Source organism: Mesoplodon mirus (assembly GCF_964341445.2).
Source record: "Mesoplodon mirus genome assembly, chromosome: 2".
Taxonomy (NCBI): Eukaryota; Metazoa; Chordata; class Mammalia; order Artiodactyla; family Ziphiidae; genus Mesoplodon; species Mesoplodon mirus.
Genome location: NC_138977.1, coordinates 14521189 through 14541602, shown reverse-complemented (window position 1 = coordinate 14541602; position 20414 = coordinate 14521189). Strand labels below are relative to the sequence as shown.

Here is a 20414-nt window from a genome sequence, read left to right as displayed (position 1 = left end):
GTAACCACTATCTTGAATGTTATAATAATCTTTTTTTTCACTTCTTTTGGGTTTTCACACAAAAATACATTCACAGACACTCTAGTTACGAACTCGTGGATTTTAACATACTTGATGGATTTCGATCCACTGACATTCTTATCCTTAATGAATTTCAAGTTGTCCCACTTTTGGTTGGTCAGAGTCTCATCAAAGTTCTTTTAACATATCTTTGATAGCTTCCTTGTTATTGGTATGCCAAAATATTTCAGGATCATCTAGTATATTTCCTGTCCCAGACTTGGTATCAGCCATTTCTCTAAGAACACTTCTCTTAGTGGGAAAGATTATTTCAATATAAGAATGCTCAAGGGCTTCCCTGGTGGTGCAGTGGTTGAGAGTCCGCCTGCCGATGCAGGGGACACAGGTTCGTGCCCCGGTCCGGGAGGATCCCACATGACGTGGAGCGGGTGGGCCCGTGAGCCCCGTGAGTCATGGCCGCTGAGCCTGCGCTCCACAATGGGAGAGGCCACAGCAGTGAGAGGCACACGTACCGCCAAAAAAAAAAAAAAAAAAAAAAAAGAATGCTCAATATGACTAGGTTGTTCACTGTTTCTAGGTCTTTTCAGTGGACAGAGCTAGAATATAATCACTTCTTTGCATTCATAGATCGATAAATATAAAAGTGTTTATATGTGGAATGTAAAAGAAATCAAGGAGTCAAGAATCACTTAAAATTTTTGACCTGAGAAATTCAAAGACTGGCATCGCCATTTATTGAGGTGGGGAAAACTGCAAGAAAAGCAAGTCTGGGGAAGGTAATATAAGTTTGGTATGGACATGTTACATTTGAGATTCCTATTAGACCTCCAAGTAGAGGCACCAAGTAGGCAGCTGGATAATAAAGAACCAGGAATTCAGCAGATAAATCAGGGCCAGGAATAAATCTGACAGTCATCAGCCAATAGGTAGAGTTAAAGTCATGAGACTGGGTGGAATCGCCTAGGTAGTCAATTACCTGACTGATTTTTTTCATGGGATTTAGTAAAGAGAACAAAAAGAAATAAGGAGAAGAAACTAAGCACAACACTGTAAATCAACTATATTTCAATAAAAGTTTTTTAAAAAAGAAGAAACAAGGAGAGGTTTAACAAAAGGCAGAACTAAAACTTAAGCCTTTACTTCTACTTGAAATGGTAATAACATACCTGGTAAGCAACTTCTGCTCTCACTGAATCCATGAAATCCTGATCAGTTGGGTAAAGCGCACAGGCAAACATAAAATCCTGCCATACCTATCAAATCAAATAAAAGGCAATATAGCACTTCCATAGATTTTACTGCACAGAAAGAAATTCCTCATTCTGAACTTTGGGCATTATCTTTCATGCAAATGAAAAATCAACTTAGCCTGATGAGTGTGATCATTTGAGCATCACAAAGCATGAGGCACTGGGAAAGGCACTCACAGACTCTCTGGAACTGTAGGGAAACCTGAGAAGAGAAAATGTTAGGTGGGAAGAAAAGAAAAAGAAGAAAGGGGAATTCAAATAATGAAACAGTGCTTGTGCTGAGGGGAGTATGAAATTCAGTAAGAAGCTTTCTCCCAACCCCTCCTCACTCCTGATTCACTCTGATTTTCACCAGGAATTTGGTACTGAGTGATGGCCCAGACTGTTAAGAAACATATTTTGTTTATAAAGGAATTAACTTCATGGCCAAAAGGATCACTACATGGACAGTTTAGAAATGAAACCACTTAAGTGCATTGCTAGGGAGGCCATTATGATGCAGTAGTTTAGAGCACAGAGCCTAAATCTGTTGGACTGACTCAGAACTTCAGTTCCACCATATACCCACTGTGTGAGTTTGGGCTAGTTAACCTCTCCACGTGTCAGTTTCCCTACCTGTAAAACGGGGATAGAGAACAACAGTAACTACCTCATAGAGTGGGCATGAAGCTAAAATACAATAATAGCTGCAGAGCGCTGAGAACAATGCCTGGAATATTACAGAATATTGTCACATCATCATGACCATCAGCATTGTCAATATTATTAAAATTACTACTCTGCTATGAAGTGCTTTGTATTTTAGAACTGTAATACTAGAACTAAAAGACTATATTTCCTTTGCTTAACCCTCACCAATGCAAACTATGTTCAGAGTACTTAATGATAATATTGAGCACAGCTTTTAAAATTTAATTTTATCATTTTTCTTCTCTCTAGGTCTTGTTAGATCTCCTTAAAGTTAAAACTTTTAAATATTTTATTTTCTTTTTTATGCTTACCCTCCTATCACAAAGATAATTACAAAGAAAATATAGATATACGCTTAGATATAACCAATATGCAGAATGTCTATCATTTAAAATAATTATGATATTCACTATCAACTATGGCTCAGGGTTTGCGAGATGCCATTTATTCCTTTGCAGAAAAGTGGAACATCATTCCTGGCTCTGAGAAAAGAAGGAATGGGCTATGATATCACTTAAACGTGGAATCTAAAACATGACACAAATGAATTTATTTATGAGACAGAAACACAGACATAGAAAACAAACTTATGATTATCAAAGGGGAAGGAGCTGGGGAAGGATAAATTAGGAATTTGGGATTAGCAGATACAAACTACTATATATAAAATAGATAAACAACAAGGTCCTACTGTATAGCACAGGGAACTACATTCAATATCCTGTAATAAACCATAAAGGAAAAGAATATGCATATATATGTATAACTGGATCACTTCACTGTACACCTGAAACTAGCATAACACTGTAAATCAACTACACTTCAACGAAAAAAAAAACACAAAGGAATAGGCAATATCACCCACTCAGAACACTGGAGGTCAAACAGAGGATACAGTAACAAATCAACAAAGAAAATAATGAGCTGTCAATTACTCACCATTATTCCTAGTTCATCACAGAGTTCATAGAATTCATCCTGCTCATAAATTCCTCCTCCCCAAACCCGGAGAGCATTCATGTTAGCATCCACAACAGACTGCAAAAGGAGCCGTAATCTACAGAAGAAGGTTTAAAAACAAAAGCCAGTTTGAAACCTTGGGGATGTTAAAAAAAAAAAAAAGATTTAAAAAAACACATTGTGGTTGATGAACACATTTCAAATAGCTGTTAGAAGGACACATTTTAAAATTATGATGGTTTGGATACAACGCTAAGTGAAGAAAGTGAGACAAAATTATATACACATTAACTGTAACCACATTAAATAAACAAACCTATAGAAAAATTATGGGTGAAATCTTTTCTATGCCTTCTAAATTTCAGTCATTCTATTACACTATTTTTAAAACTAAATTTTTGTTTTCTTTTTGTTTTTTGTATATTTATTTTTTTAATATCTTTATTGGAATATAATTGCTTCACAATGTTGTGTTTCTGTTGTACAACAAAGTGAATCAGCTATATGTATACATATATCCCCATATCCCTTCCCTCTTGAGCCTCCCTCCCATCCTCCCTATCCCACCCCTCTAGGTCATCACAAAGCATTGAGCTGATTTCCCGGTGCTATGCAGCTGCTTCCCACTAGCTATTTTACATTTGGTAGTGTATATATGTCAGTGCTGCTCTCCCACTTCATCCCAGCTTCCTCTTCGCCCCCTGTGTCCTCAAGTCAGTTCTCTACGTCTGTGTCTTTATTCCTGCCCTGCCACTAGGTTCATCAGTACCGTTTCTTTAGATTCCATATATGTGCATTAGCATACAGTATTTGTTTTTCTCTTTCTGAATTACTTCACTCTTTATGACAGACGCTAGGTCCATCCACCTCATTATAAATAACTCAATTTCGTTCCTTTTTATGGCTGAGTAATATTCCATTGTATATATGTGGCACATCTTCTTTATCCATTCATCTGTCAATGGACACTTAGGTTGCTTCCATGTCCTGGCTATTGTAAATAGAGCTGCAATGAATATTGTGGTACATGACTCTTTTTGAATTCTGGTTTTCTCAGGGTATGTGCTCAGTAGTGGGATTGCTGGGTCATATGGTAGTTCTATTTTCAGTTTTTTAAGGAACCTCCACACTGTTTTCCATAGTGGCTGTAACAATTTACTTTCCCACCAACAGTGCAAGAGGGTTCCCTTTTCTCCACACCCTCTCCAGCATTTATTGTTTGTAGATTTTTTGATGATGGCCATTCTGACTGGTGTGAGGTGATACCTCACTGTAGTTTTGATTTGCATTTCTCTAATGATCAGTGATGTTGAGCATCCTTCCATGTGTTTGTTGGCAATCTGTATGTCTTCTTTGGAGAAATGTCTATTTAGGTCTTCTGCCCATTTTTGGATTGGGTTGTTTGTTTTTTTGATATTGAGCTGCATGAGCTGCTTGTAAATTTTAGAGATTAATCCTTGTCAGTTGCTTCATTTGCAAATATTTTCTCCCATTCTGAGGGTTGTCTTTTCCTGTCGTTTATGGTTTCCTTTGCTGTGCAAAAGCTTTTAAGTTTCATTAGGACCTTTGTTTATTTTTGTTTTTATTTCCATTTCTCTAGGAGGTGGGTCAAAAAGGATCTTGCTGCGATTTATGTCATAGAGTGTTCTGCCTATGTTTTTCTCTAAGAGTTTTACAGTGTCTGGCCTTACATTTAGGTCTTAATCCATTTTGAGTTTATTTTTGTGTATGGTGTTAGGGAGTATTCTAATTTCATTTTTTACACGTCCAGTTTTCCCAGCACCACTTACTGAAGAGACTGTCTTTTCTCCATTGTATATTCTTGCCTCCTTTGTCAAAGATAAGGTGACCATATGTGCGTGGGTTTATCTCTGGGCTTTCTATCCATTTCCATTGATCTATATTTCTGTTTTTGTGCCAGTACCATACTGTCTTGATTACTGTAGCTTTGTAGTATAGTCTGAAGTCAGGGAGCCTGATTCCTCCAGATCTGTTTTTCTTTCTCAAGATTGCTTTGGCTATTCAGGGTCTTTTGCGTTTCCATACAAATTGTAAATTTTTTTGTCCTAGTTCTGTGAAAAATACCATTGGTAATTTGATAGAGATTGCACTGAATAGAAGTACCATATGACCCAGCAATCCCACTACTGGGCATATATCCTGAGAAAATCATAATTCAAAAAGATACATGTACCACAATGTTCATTGCAGCACTATTTACAGTTGCCAGGACATGGAAGCAACCTAAATGCCCATCAACAGATGAATGGATAAAGAAGATGTGGCACATATGTACAATGGAATGTTATTTTCTGCATCTATTGAGATGATCATATGGTTTTTATCCTTCAGTTTGTTAATATGGTGTATCACATTGACTGACTTACATATGTTGAAGAATCCTTGCATTCCTGGGATAGACCCCACTTGATCATGGTGTATCATCCTTTTAATGTGTGGTTGGATTCTGTTTGCTAGTATTTTGTTGAGGATTTTTGCATCTATGTTCAGTGATATTGGCCTGTAGTTTTCTTTCCTTGCAACATCTTTGTCTGGTTTTGGTATCAGGGTGATGTTGGCCTCATAAAATGAGTTTGGGAGTGTTCCTCCCTCTGCTATATTTTGGAAGAGTTTGAGGATAGGTGTTAGCTCTTCTCTAAGTGTTTGACAGAATTTGCCTGTGAAGCCATCTAGCCCTGGGCTTTTGTTTGTTGGAATATTGTTAATCACAGTTTCGATTTCATTACTTGTGATTGGTCTGTTCATGTTTTCTATTTCTTCCTGTTTCAGTCTTGGAAGGTTGTCCTTTTCTAAGAATTTGTCCATTTAATCCAGGTTGTCCATTTTATTGGCGTAGAGTTGCTTGTAGTAGTCTTTTATGACACTTTGTATTTCTGCAGTGTCAGTTGTTACTTCTCCTTTTTCATTTCTAACTCTTGATTTGAGCCTTCTCCCTTTTTTTCCTGATGAGTCTGGCTAATGGTTTATCAATTTTCTTTATGTTCTCAAACAACCAGCATTTAGTTTTATTGATCTTTGTTATTGTTTCCTTCATTTCTTTTTCCTTTATTTCTGATCTGATCTTTATGATTTCTTTCCTTCTGCTAACTTTGGGGGTTTTTTGTTTTTCTCTAATTGCTTTTGGTGTAAGGTTAAGTCATTTATTTGAGATATTTCTTATTTCTTGAGGTAGGACTGTATTGCTATAAACTTCCCTCTTAGAACTGCTTTTGCTGCATCCCATAGGTTTTGGGTCATCGTGTTTTCATTATCATTTGTTTCTAGGTACTTCTGATTTCCTCTTTGATTTCTTTAGTGATCTCTTGGTTATTTAGTAGCGTATTGTTTAGCCTCCTTGCGTTTGTATTTTTTATAGTTCTTCTCCTGTCATTGATATCTAGTCTCATAATGTTGTGGTCAGAAAAGATGCTTGATATGATTTCAATTTTCTTAAATTTACTGAGGCTTGATTTGTGACCCAAAATGTGATCTATCCTGCAGAATGTTCCATGTGCAGTTGAGAAGAAAGTGTATTCTGTTGTTTTTGGACGGAATGTCCTATAAATAGCAATTAAGTCCATCTGGTCTAATGTGCTATTTAAAGCTGTGTTTCCTTGTTTATTTTCATTTTGGATGATCTGTCCATTGGTGTAAGTGGGGTGTTAAAGTCACCCTACTATTACTGTGTTATTGTTGATTTCCCCTTTTATGGCTGTTAGTATTTGCCTTATGTATTGAGGTGCTCCTATGTTGGATGCACAGATATTTACAATTGTTATATCTTCTTGGATTGATCCCTTGATCATATAGTGTCCTTCCTTGTCTCTTATAATAGTCTTTATTTTAAAGTCTATTTTGTCTGATATGAGAATTGCTACTCCAGCGTTCTTTTGATTTCCATTTGCATGGAATATCTTTTTCCATCCCCTCACTTTCAGTCTGTATGTGTCCCTAGGTCTGAAGTGGGTCTCTAGTAGACAGCATATATACGGATCTTGTTTTTGTATCCATTCAGCCAGTCTGTGTCTTTTTGTTGGGGCATTTAATCCATTTACATTTAAGGTAATTATTGATATGTATATTCCTATTACCATTTTCTTAATTGTTTTTGGTTTGTTTTTGTAGGTCTTTTCCTTCTCGTGTGTTTCCTGCCTAGAGAAGTTCCTTTAGCATTTGTTGTAAAGCTGGTTGGTGGTGCTGAATTCTCTTAACTTTTGCTTGTCTGTAAAGCTTTTGATTTCTCTGTCAAATCTGAATGAGACCCTTGCTGAGTAGAGTAATCTTGGTTGTAGGTTCTTCCCTTTCATCACTTTAAATATATCTTGCCACTCCCTTCTGGCCTGTAGAGTTTCTGCTGAAAGATCAGCTGTTAACCTTATGGGGATTCTCTTGTATATTATTTGTTGCTTTTCCCTTGCTGATTTTAATATTTTTTCTTTGTGTTTAATTTTTGTTAGTTTGATTCATATGTGTCTCAGCGTGTTTCTCCTTGGGTTTCTCCTGTATGTGACTCTCTGCATCTCCTGGACTTGACTATTTCCTTTCCCATGTTGTGGAAGTTTTTAACTATAATTTCTTCAAATATTTTCTCAGACCCTTTCTTTTTTTCTTCTTCTTCTGGGACACCTTCAATTCAAATGTTGGTGCATTTAATGTTGTCCCAGAGGTCTCTGAGACTGTCCTCAATTCTTTTCATTCTTTTTTCTTTATTCGGCTCTGTGGCAGTTATTTCCACCATTCTATCTTCCAGCTCACTTATCCATTCTTCTGCCTCAGTTATTCTGCTATGATTCCTTCTAGAGTATTTTTTTTTTTTTTTTTTTTGTGGTATGTGGGCCTCTCACTGTTGTGGCCTCTCCCATTGAGGAGCACAGGCTCCGGACGCACAGGCCCAGCGGCCATGGCTCACGGGCCCAGCCGCTCCACGGCATGTGGGATCTTCCCAGACCGGGGCACGAACCTGTGTCCCCTGCATCAGCAGGCAGACTCCCAACCACTGCGCCACCAGGGAAGCCCCTAGAGTATTTTTAATTTCAGTTATTGTGTTGTTCATTACTGTTTGTTTGCTCTTTAGATCTTCTAGGTCCTTGTTAAATGTTTCTTGTATTTTGTCTATTATATTTCCAAGATTTTGAATCATCTTTATTATCATTACTCTGAATTCTTTTTCAGGTAGTTTGCCTATTTTCTCTTCATTTATTTGGTCTTGTGGGTTTTTATCTTGCTCCTTTGCCTGTAAGATATTTCTCTGTCTTCTCATTTTGTCTAATTTACAGTATTTGAGGTCTCCTTTCCCTAGGCTGCAGGGTCGTAATTCCTCTTGCTTCTGTTCTCTGCCCCCAGTGGTGGGGTTGGTCCAATGTCTTGTGTAGGCCTCCTGATGGGAAGGACTGGTGCCTGCGTTCTGGTGGGTGGAGCTGAGTCTTTTTCCTCTGATGAGCAGGGCCGTGTCAGGTGGTATGTTTTGGGGTGTCTGTGAGCTTAGTATGACTTTAGGTAGTCTGTGTGCTGATGGGTGCGTTTGTGTTCCTGTCTTGTTTGTTGTTTGATGTGAGATGTCCAGCACTGGGAGCTGCTGGCAGTTGGGTGAAGCCGGGTCTTAGATTCAGATAGAGGCCTCTGTGAGAGCTCTCAGAGGTTAATCTTCCCTGGGGCTGGAAATTCTCTACTAGTCCAGCATCCTGGACTCAGTGCTCCCACTCCAGAGCCTCAGGCCCGACTTCTGGTCGAGGGACCAACACCCTGCAAGTTGCTTGTCCCAGCAATAAAGGGGTTTAAAAAAAATTTTTTTTTAAGTCTAACAAAACCCCAAATGGTAAAAAGTAAAATCAAACAAATAGAAACAGAAACAAGGAAATGCCCACACACAAAAGAAACAAAAACAGAACCAAGTAAAGCAAATAGCAAGAGAACAACCAGACAAACAAAAGAACCCAAGAACAAAATCAAGCAATTAAGAAGAAAGCCGACAAAAACCCAAAACCAAAAAACAAAACCAAAGCAGAGTGCCAACCAAATAAAGCAAGGAAACAAAACAAACTGAAAAAAATGACATTTTAAAAAAGAAAAAGAAGAGAAAGAGAAAGCGGAAAGAAGACAGAACAGAAAAGCAACGTAGGAACAGAAATCTAAAAAAGTAATAATAAAATAGGAAATATATTAAAGAAAAAAAAGACAAACAAAACCCCAGAGAAATGTTAAAAACAAAACCAAACAAACAAAAACAGAAACAAGGAAATACACACGTAAAAGAAACAAAAACAGAGGCAAATAAAACAAAAAGCAAGAGAACAACCAGACAAATAGAACTCAAAAATGAAATCAAACAATTAGGATTAATACTAACAAAAACACATAACCTAAAAACAAAACCAAAGCAGTGTGCCCACTGAAGAATAAAGCAAGGAAATAGAACAAACTGATAAAAATGATTTTAAAATAATAATAATAAAATAAAAAGGGAAAAAACACAGAACAGAAAAGCAAAATAGAAATGGAAATATTAAAAAAATTAAAGAAAAAGAGGAAGAAAAACATAAGGGAAAAGAACACAGAACAACAGAAAAGCAAAGTAAAAATAGAAATATATAACAAAATAAATATGTTATAAAACACAGAGATCCCACAAGACTAAATTAAAAAAAAAAACTAAAACAAGAACAAACACAAAAAGAAAGAAAAAGAAACCAAAGGAAAAAAAAAAGAAGCCAGAACCAACAACAGAATGAATCAAAACATAATAAAATAAATAGTAATAATTATGTTTCCCTGGGGTCTCTGCTGTGAAGGTCCTTGCACACGCCGTGAGCCATAGCCCCCCTCCGCCTCCCCAGGAGCACCCCCTCTGCCTCTGGGCTGGTCTCTGGACCTGCTATGGGCCCTGTGGGGACTCCTCTGACTCTGATGTGGCCCAGTTCCTGCGTGTGCTGCCCCCAACGTCCACAGCTGCCAGAGCTGGACCGTTTTCATTTGTGGGAACACTCATTGTCTACTCAGATGTTCCATAAATGCAGGGTCTTCCTAGCTGATCATGGGGATTTAATCTGCAGCTTGTACAGCTGATGGAAAGATTTTCCATCCTCTTCCTTAGTCACCCCATCCCTGGGGTACAGCTTTGGTTTTATCCCCACCTCTGCGTGTGGTCCGCCCACAGGAGTCTGGTCCTGAGGCTGCCTTGGAGCTCCTGGGTCTGGCCCTGTGAGGACCGGGTGCAGAGGTGGTATGACTGCTTGGATCACAGGTGCCCCAGCGGCGCCAAATGCACAGGGGAGCCAGCGGCCATGGGTGCAAGAGATTTGGCCCTAGTGAGGGCCTTTTCCAGCACCCAGCATAAGGCATGTGAGGGCCAGCCCTGGCTGGGGTTTTTCTGGCACCCAGCAGCAGGCATGTAAGGGCCAGACCTGAGAGGGTGGTTGTTTTTTTTTTTAATTGCCCTGCAGCCAGCACATGAGGGCCAGCTCTGAGGGGCCTTTTTTATGTGTCAGCAGCCAGCGCACAAGAGCCAGCCCTGAGCGGGCTTCTTTTATTGTTGTTGGCAGGCAGCGACATGTGGGGAGGGAGCGGTTACAATAGTGGCTCCTCCCCCTGTGTGGGACTCAGCAGTAGTGCTCTGCTTCCATGGCAGTCCAGTCTTCCTCCATAGGCATTCCCTGCTGCAGATTTCTTCCCTCCCGTCCCCTCAGTCTGTCTCCCCACAACGAACAGCAGTTCTCGCTCTGGGCCTGTTCTCCAATCCCCACACACCAGCTCCCAGCCCCCTTGCACACCTGTGAACACACATCCCAGTCCGGGGCACATAGGGCTGAGGTATGGACCGTCTGTGTAGTTCTCACTCTGTTCCGTCTGCCACAGATCAGCAGCTTCAAGCTCTTCCGACGGCGTCAAATGCTTCCATTCTGTCCCAGTGGATTTCCCCATCGGAGAGGGGGTATCCCCATTAGAGAGGGGGTTTCCCCACATTCGGGAATCTCTCCTCTGCTTCAGCTCCCATCTCCTGGGGGTGCAGGTCCCATCCCGCTTCCTCTCCTCCTCCTTCTCCCTTCCTTTTTTCCATCCTACCCAGTTATGCAGGGATCTTTCTAGTCCTTTCCATTGTCCAAGGTCTTCTGCTAGTTTTCAACTGGTGTTCAGTGAGAATTGTTGTATCTATAGATGTATTCCTGATGCATCCATGGAGAGAGATGAACTCCACGTCTACCTGCTCCTCCACCATCTTGAATCCTAAATTTCTGTCTTAAAGTTACTCCTGTAGAAAAATACTGTAAACCTTGGAAAGTATGTGCTTATTTTATATAACCATTTCAAACTATACGATAAAAATCAAATTTTGAATATTAGTATTTAGCTCTCTCTCATCCCTTTTTACAATTCCTCCAGTCCAGTACTCTTTTATCTAGTAAACTTCCTTTCTGCTTTTCCAATTTCTATTCACATCATCCTCAGGTAAGTACAGAAATTTTCAGCCACGTTGAGAGCATGTACCCTCCATTTCCAGAACAGCATTCAGAAAGGAAGGAAAAAGGCCAGTAACAGGATGACCATGCACTCAGAGCACTGTGCTCCCAGCAAAAGCACCTATGGGCAGGTTTACTAATTGACCTAACTGTGCTGTACAGCCACTGCCAACCTTCCAGGAGTGGAAAGGAGCATTTGAAAAGAAGAGTCAGCAAATTATCTGTGTTGTGTCTGGAGAATGATTTCATTTTCATATGAAATTCAAAACATTATACACATTTTGAAGTAAAAGGATATTACTACAACTTTTGGCAAAATTAGAGTTTACTTACCAACCACATCTACATTCTAAACATAATATACGTGAATGCATGTTTGTACATTTAAATAAGTTAAATGTGTTTATTTTCACTTTACAAAGCTTATTTTCACTATTACAAAGATAGTAGTTTATAAACCTGATCAGGAAATACTTTCTTGTTAAGTTCTATTCTCAAAGCTTCAGAAAAACACTTTGAATTTTTAAATTTCTTTAGTTCTCTTTATTAAGGTAAAATTGAAAGAATGTGCAAATACCTTAGCATGAAAAGGTAAATATGGGTTCCCATTTTTTTAAGTGTGAAAAAAAAAAGGTATTCTTCAAAAAAAAAATCCAAATGTAACCATATTTTTTCCCCCAAAGGGGCTAACTATCCAAAATGTGCATTAGTCATTTTCTTGTTCCTCTAGAAACAATTTATAAAAGTTGGATGATTTCAGCAGTCTCAAATAGTTTAGCTGTAAGACTACCTATAGCTCATGAGAATGAAATAAATGATTTTAAAATCCTTTCCAAAGTTTCCATCATCCTAGAATTATATATTACCTCTTGGTTCCTTCCACTGGAACTAAAAAAGTTAAAATGAGTAGCTCTTAAGCTCTGTGGGACTGATAATATGAAGAGGAACAAGAAATAAAAGATGATAACTTACAAGGCAGAGGTTACTCGATCCTGGAATGAATCTGGGGGGATCCAATTCGAGCCTTTCAGAAATATGGGAAGTCCATTAATTTTGAAGTAGAAACTCAGACCACGAGATCCTTTTATGGGCTCTTCTATAAGTTCCACTGTCCTAAAATAAACCTATTATTAACAGAATTAAATAATGAATATGAAATTTAAAACATAAGCATATGACAAAACCAAACTGTATTGTTTACTATAGCCTTAAAAAAATAAGCAAAAGAGATTTTTTTTAAAGTAAACTTCCAAGCAGTTTACATGAACATAAATTAGTGTTAATTTTCTATCTGCTATGAAGCACTTAATATGGAAGTGCACATTTTAGAAAATATATATATAAATAAATTATTGCCAGGTCCTGTTATTTCTCTTTGAAAAGAAAAATACAGAAACCATTAAAGAGTGAAATATACTGTAGTCTTCCCCATGATGTAGGCATTTGCAATTATGTCAAAAGAAATATATTTGAGATAACACTTCAAAATTAAAACAAAAATTGATACTATTTCACAAAAGTGGGGAAAATATGTCACCAGTTAATTTGATGCATCTTTGAAACACACATTCTCATTTCAGTGTTATTAAAATGTGCCAAAACATGTATCTTAGAATCAAAGAAATACAGTACAAGGTATTTCATAATTTAACAACTTTCCAATTTTAATAGCACATTATTATAAAGTCATTTTGTTTAATGGGCAATTTAATCTTAACTAATTATCACATCAAACTCAATGTCTGAGACAGCACTGATATGGAGACTGGAGATGTAAGTGGTGCTCCAACTGGAAGAAAAGATGGAAGTACACAGTCCAGTGTTATCCTTGCTATGTGAGAAGAAGCTGAGACCTTTGTCCCTGTGACAGTCCAGCCAGGTTTCCCTACAGTTAAGAAGTGAGCAGCAAGACCTTAGATAGAAAAGATTGACATTCTTATCCAAATCTTCATTCTTTCCAGCCATAAACTGGATCAAGTACTGAGGGACACAGTTATATACCAACAAAGCCCCGTCTTGAAACCAAGATTATGCATTTCTTCTCTAGTTAAAAATAATTAATAAATCAACTTATTTCATGTAATGAAAGTGTCCACCATTCTTCCACTTTCTGACCCTTGCCCTAATTAATATGACATGACAAAAGATATCAGAGTTAACTTTATGAGAAGACACAGAACAAGGCCCAGATAAGGAGGATATTGACATGGAATTACCACACCTGTTTTAGGATGCAAAAATGTAAAAAAATAATGGTTACTTTCAGAGGTAACTTTTAAAACATCTTGATGGTAGATTCAAACATCTAGAACAGCAGTTCTTTAAATGTGGCCAGGGGACCATATGAGATCCCTGGGAACCTTTCAACGGGTTTCCTGAGTTCAAAATTATTTTCACAGTAAAGCTAAAACATCATTTGCCTTTTTCACTCTTACTTTCTTTTGAGTATACAGTGGAATTTTCCAGAAGCTATGTGATGTGCAATGACATGGTCATTCTGACAGCTAATGGAATGTGTGCTTGTGTATTCTGGTGTGTTCTACTTCTCTAGCAGAGGTTGAGGGTATGCAGAGGTACATTTCCAGAGATTAACTCAATTTGTTCTCAGTACTACTGTGCTCTTACTAGCTGCCGCTGGTTATTCCTGCTATAACCTCTGTAGCCTCATTACTGTTCAATAAATTCTTATTTTGAATCTCAAAGTTTTCCTTGCAACTTACGCAGAAACACAAAAGGACTAGGTACCTTTTGTTAACTTGTTTCATGTAATATTCTTAAGTTTTCAAATAAAAAGAAATTTTAATTGAGACTCATTTAAACAATATTTTATCTCATTCTAAAAGAAAACTTACTTTTAATGTACTTTTTCCTAATTTTTGTCTTAAATTGCTGTCTTAAAATGGGATTAGAAGACTAACATTCTCACCTACAAACACACTGTCTACATTTAAAAGTGATGAAAAAAATGAAACTGACATATCAGAGAGTCTTCTGGCTCAAGGAAGGGAGGAATCTACTCTAAAGAAACTGGGTGAAATGATAAATAAGAAATGAGATTGTGATGAAAGCCATATTGCCCTCTACTTTGTAGATGTTAATAATTTATCTTATTGTATCTTATGCAACGGAACATTTAAAAAATACTATTTATGGTGCCAGTTATGTTGTAGTATCATTATGAGACCAATCATTCTAAGTATAAAGAAAAAGGAACTGAATATTTTAAACTTAGACGGGTAAAATCTTCAAAAGGCTAACATTCTTTATTACGTTGTAATACATTGTTTTACATCGTATTATAATGTTTTTCAAACTAGAAATGACAAAGCACTAGAGTATCTCATAGGGTTGGTTTTCACACTGCATTTGCTGGAGAAGCACACATATTAGCTGAGAGAGTTTTACAGTGGGTAACACAGCTGGTGCCTTGGCAAAAATTAAGGCAGTGCCTCCAATCTGTGCTGGTAGCCATTTTATCCTTCACTTTCATGCATTATTTGGGGGGGGGGGCAGTTTCACTTCAGGATGTCCTTGATAAAGCAATAAAATGTATTAATTCTATTAAACCCCAACCTTGAGTACACATCACTGTACTAGACTGTAAGATGAAATAGGAACTATGAACAAAGCATCACGCATGATGGATGTCTTAAGGAAAAGTATCTGGGCCACAGTTTGAGTTGTAAGCTGAATTAGCCATCTGGTTTATAAAACCTGGTTCTTTTAACTTGAAAGAACTGCCAGACAAACTATGGTTATTCAGACTTGGTGACTTGGTAGACATTTTCTTGAAAATGACTGAAGTGAGTCTTGTCAGTTCAAGGCAAGTAACAGTTAAAAATTAGGATTTAGGAAAACTTGTACACACAACCATGAGCTTGAGAGCTTCCCAAAAGTCATCAATGGTAATGTTAACAAATTTGAATGTGATTTATATACTAAAATGGCTTAACATTTGAAAACATTTAAAAATCTCCAGACACCAACATTTTTCAAATAACCAATGTATTATATTACAATAACATACATGGATAAAAAATCCATTATGGGAAGCAAGAAGAACTACAATCCTGCAGCCTGTGGAACAAAAAACACAGTCACAGAAAGACAGACAAGATGAAAAGGCATAGGACTATGTACCAGATAAAGGAACAAGATAAAGCCCCAGAAAAACAACTAAATGAAGTGGAGATAGGCAACCTTCCAGAAAAAGAATTCAGAATAATGCTAGTGAAGATGATCCAGGACCTCAGAAAAAGAATGGAGGCAAAGATCGAGAAGATACAAGAAATGTTTAACAAAGACCTAGAAGAATTAAAGAACAAACAAACAGAGATGAACAATACAATAACTGAAATGAAAACTACACTAGAAGGAATCAATAGCAGAATAACTGAGGCACAAGAATGGATAAGTGACCTGGAAGACAGAATGGTGGAACCCACTGCTGCTGAACAGAATAAAGAAAAAAGAATGAAAAGAAATGAAGACAGCCTAAGAGACCTCTGGGACAACATTAAATGCAACAACATTCGCATTATAGGGGTCCCAGAAGGAGAAGAGAGAGAGAAAGGACCTGAGAAAATATTTGAAAAGATAATAGTCGAAAACTTCCCTAACATGGGAAAGGAAATAGACACCCAAGTCCAGGAAGCACAGCGAGTCCCATACAGGATAAACCCAAGGAGAAACACACCAAGACACATAGTAATCAAACTGACAAAAATTAAAGACAAAGAAAAATTATTGAAAGCAACAAGGGAAAAACAACAAGTAACATACAAGGGAACTCCCATAAGGTTAACAGCTGATTTCTCAGCAGAAACTCTTCAAGCCAGAAGGGAGTGGCATGATATACTTAAAGTGATGAAAGGGAAGAACCTACAACCAAGATTACTCTACCCAGCAAGGATCTCATTCAGATTTGATGGAGAAATCAAAAACTTTACAGACAAGCAAAAGCTAAGAGAATTCAGCACCACCAAACCAGTTCTACAACAAATGCTAAAGGAACTTCTCTAAGTGAGAAACACAAGAGAAGAAAAGGATCTACAAAAACAAACCCAAAACAATTAAGAAAATGGTCATAGGAACATACATATTGATAATTACCTTAAACATGAATGGATTAAATGCTCCAAGCAAAAGACACAGGCTTGCTGAATGGATACAAAAACAAGACCCATATTACATAGCTGTCTACAAGAGACCCACTTCAGACCTAGGGACACATACAGACTGAAAGTGAGGGGATGGAAAAAGATATTCCATGCAAATGGAAATCAAAAGAAAGCTGGAATAGCAATACTCATATCAGATAAAACACTTTAAAATAAACAGTGTTACAAGAGACAAGGAGGGACACTACATGATGATCAAGGGTTCAATCCAAGAAGAAGATATAACAATTATAAATATATATGCACCCAACATAGAAGCACCTCAATACATAAGGCAACTGTTAACAGTTATAAAAGAGGAAATCAACAGTAACACAATAATACTGGGGGACTTTAACACCTCACTTACACCAATGGACAATTGATCCATAATGAAAATAAATAAGGAAAGAGAAGATTTAAATGACACAATAGACCAGATAGATTTAATTGATATTTATAGGACATTCCATCCAAAACCAGCAGATTACACTTTCTTCTCAAGTGCACATGGAACATTCTACAGGATAGGTCACATCTTGGGTCACAAATCAAGCCTCAGTAAATTTAAGAAAACTGAAATCATATCAAGCATCTTTTCTGACCACAGTGCTATGAGATTACAAATGAATTACAGGGAAAAAAATGTAAAAAACACAAACTAATGGAGGCTAAACAATATGTTACTAAATAACCAAGAGAACAGTGAAGAAATCAAAGAGGAAATCAAAAAATACCTAGAGACAAATGACAATGAAAACACGGTGATCCAAAACCTATGGGGGCTTCCCTGGTGGCGCAGTGGTTGAGAGTCTGCCTGCCGATGCAGGGGACATGGGTTCATGCCCCGGTCCGGGAGGATCCCACATGCCGCGGAGCGGCTGGGCCTGTGAGCCATGGCCGCTGGGCCTGCGCGTCCGGAGCCTGTGCTCCACAACAGGAGAGGCCACAACAGTGAGAGGCCCGCATACCACAAAAACAAAAACAAAAACAAAAACAACCTATGGGATGCAGCAAAAGCAGTTCTAAGCGGGAAGTTTATAGCTATACAAGCCTACTTCAAGGAACAAGAAGAATCTCAAGTAAACAATCTAACCTTACACCTAAAGGAACTAGAGAGAGAAGAACAAACAAAACCCAAAGTTAGCAGAAGGAAAGAAATCATAAAGATCAGAGCAGAAATAAATGAAATAGAAACAAAGAAAACAGTAGCAAAGGTCAATAAAACTAAAAGCTGGTTCTTTGAGAAGATAAACAAAATTGATAAACCATTAGCCAGACTCATTGAGAAAAAGAAGGAAAGGACTCAAATCAATAAAATTAGAAATGAAAAAGGAGAAGTTACAACAGGCACTGCAGAAATACAAAGCATCCTAAGAGACTACTACAAGCAACTCTATGCCAATAAAAGGGACAACCTGGAAGAAATGGACAAATTCGTAGAAAGGTATAACCTTCCAAGACTGAACCAGGAAGAAACAGGAAATATGAACAGACCAATCACAAGTAATGAAATTGAAACTGTGATTAAAAATCGTCCAGCAAACAAAAGTCCAGGACCAGATGGCTTCACAGGGAAATTCTACCAAACATTTAGAGAAGAGCTAACACCCATCTTTCTCAAACTCTTCCAAAAAACTGCAGAGGAAGGAACACTCTCAAACTCATTCTACGAGGCCACCATCACCCTGATACCAAAACCAGACAAAGATACTACAAAAAAAGAAAATTACAGACCAATATCACTGATGAATATAGATGCAAAAATCCTCAATAAAATACTAGCAAACAGAATCCAACAACACATTAAAAGGATCATACACCATGATCAAGTGGGATTTATCCCAGGGATGCAAGGATTCTTCAACATACGCAAATCAATCAATGTGATACACCATACTAACAAATTGAAGAATAAAAACCACATGATCATCTCAATAGATGCAGAAAAAGCTTTTGACAAAATTCAACACCCATTTATGATAAAACCTCTCCAGAAAGTGGGCATAGAGGGAAGCTACCTCAACATAATAAAGGCCATATACAACAAACCCACAGCAAACATCATTCTCAATGGTGAAAAACTGAAAGCATTTCCTCTAAGATCAGGAATGAGACAAGGATGTCCACTCTCACCACTATTATTCAACAACGTTTTGGAAGTCCTAGCCATGGCAATCAGAGAAGAAAAAGAAATAAAAGGAATCCAAGGTGGAAAAGAAGAAGTAAAACTGTCACTGTTTGCAGATGACATGATACTATACATAGAGAATCCTAAAAATGCCACCAGAAAACTACTAGAGCTAATCAGTGAATTTGGTAAAGTTGCAGGATACAAAATTAATGCACAGAAATCTCTTGCATTCCTATATAGTAATGATGAAAAATCTGAAAGAGAAATTATGCAAGAACTCCCATTTACCATTGCAACAAAAAGTATAAAATACCTAGGAATAAACCTACCTAGGGAAACAAAAGATCTGTATGCAGAAAACTATAAGATACTGATGAGAGAAATTAAAGATGATACCAACAGATGGAGAGATATACCATGTTCTTGGATTGGAAGAATCAATATTCTGAAAATGAATATACTGCCCAATGCAATCTACAGATTCAATGCAATCCCTATCAAATTACCAATGGCATTTTTTACAGAACTAGAACAAATCATCTTAAAATTTGTATGGAGACACAAAAGACCCCGAATAGCCAAAGCGGTCTTGAGGGGAAAAAAAACGGAGCTGGAGGAATCAGACTCCCTGACTTCAGACTACACTACAAAGCTACAGTAATCAAGACAATATGGTACTGGCACAAAAACAGAAACATAGATCAACGGAACAAGATAGAAAGCCCAAAGATAAATCCACACACCTATGGTCAACTAATCTATGACAGAGATATACAATGGAGAAAAGACAGTCTCTTCAATAAGTGGTGCTGGGAAAACTGGACAGGTACATGTAAAAGAATGAAATTAGAACACTCCCTAACACCACACACAAAAATAAACTCAAAATGGATTCGAGACCTAAATGTAAGACCGGACACTATAAAACTCTTAGAGGAAAACATAGGAAGAACACTCTTTGACATAAATCACTACAAGATTTTTTTGATCCACCTCCTAGAGTAATGGAAATAAAAAGAAAAATAAACAAACGGGACCTAATGAAACTTCAAAGCTTTTGCACAGCAAAGGAAACTGTAAACAAGATGAAAAGACAGCCCTCAGAATGGGAGAAAATATTTGCAAACGTATCAACGGACAAAGGATTAATCTCCAAAATATATAAACAGCTCATGCAGCTCAATATTAAAGAAACAAACAACCCAATCCAAAAATGGGCAGAAGACCTAACTAGACATTTCTCCAAAGAAGACATACAGATGGCCAAGAAGCACATGAAAAGCTGCTCAACATCACTAATTATTAGAGAAATGCAAATCAAAACTACAATGAGGTATCACCTCACACCAGTTAGAATGGGCATCATCAGAAAACGTACAAACAACAAATGCTGGAGAGGGGGTGGAGAAAAGGGAACCCTCTTGCACTGTTGGTGGGAATGTAAATTGATACAGCCACTATAGAGGACAGTATGGAGGTTCCTTAAAAAACTAAAAACAGGTCTTCCGGGTAAGATGGCGGAAGAGTAAGACGCAGAGATCACCTTCCTCCCCACGGATACACCAGAAATACAGCTACACGTGGAACAGCTCCTACAGAACACCTACTGAACGCTGGCAGAAGACCCCAGACCTCCCAAAAGGCAAGAAACTCCCCACATACCTGGGTAGGGCAAAGCGGAGAGATCCGCACACAGAGGATCGGTGCCGAGCGGCACTCACCAGCCCGAGAGGCTTGTCTGCTCGCC

The 20414-nt window shown here is 37.9% G+C and overlaps 1 protein-coding gene across 1 annotated transcript in view; it reads right to left on the bottom strand.

Moving 5' to 3' along the window:
* Positions 1–20414, bottom strand: part of MANBA (mannosidase beta) — a 136139-nt gene that overhangs the window by 60029 nt on the left and 55696 nt on the right. Inside the window, exons 8-10 of the mRNA XM_082611637.1 lie at positions 12347–12498; positions 2901–3018; positions 1188–1274 (exon numbers count right to left, since the gene is read on the bottom strand). Of these exons, the coding sequence (XP_082467763.1) occupies positions 1188–1274; positions 2901–3018; positions 12347–12498 (357 nt within the window). The remainder of the gene's footprint in view (positions 1–1187; positions 1275–2900; positions 3019–12346; positions 12499–20414) is intronic.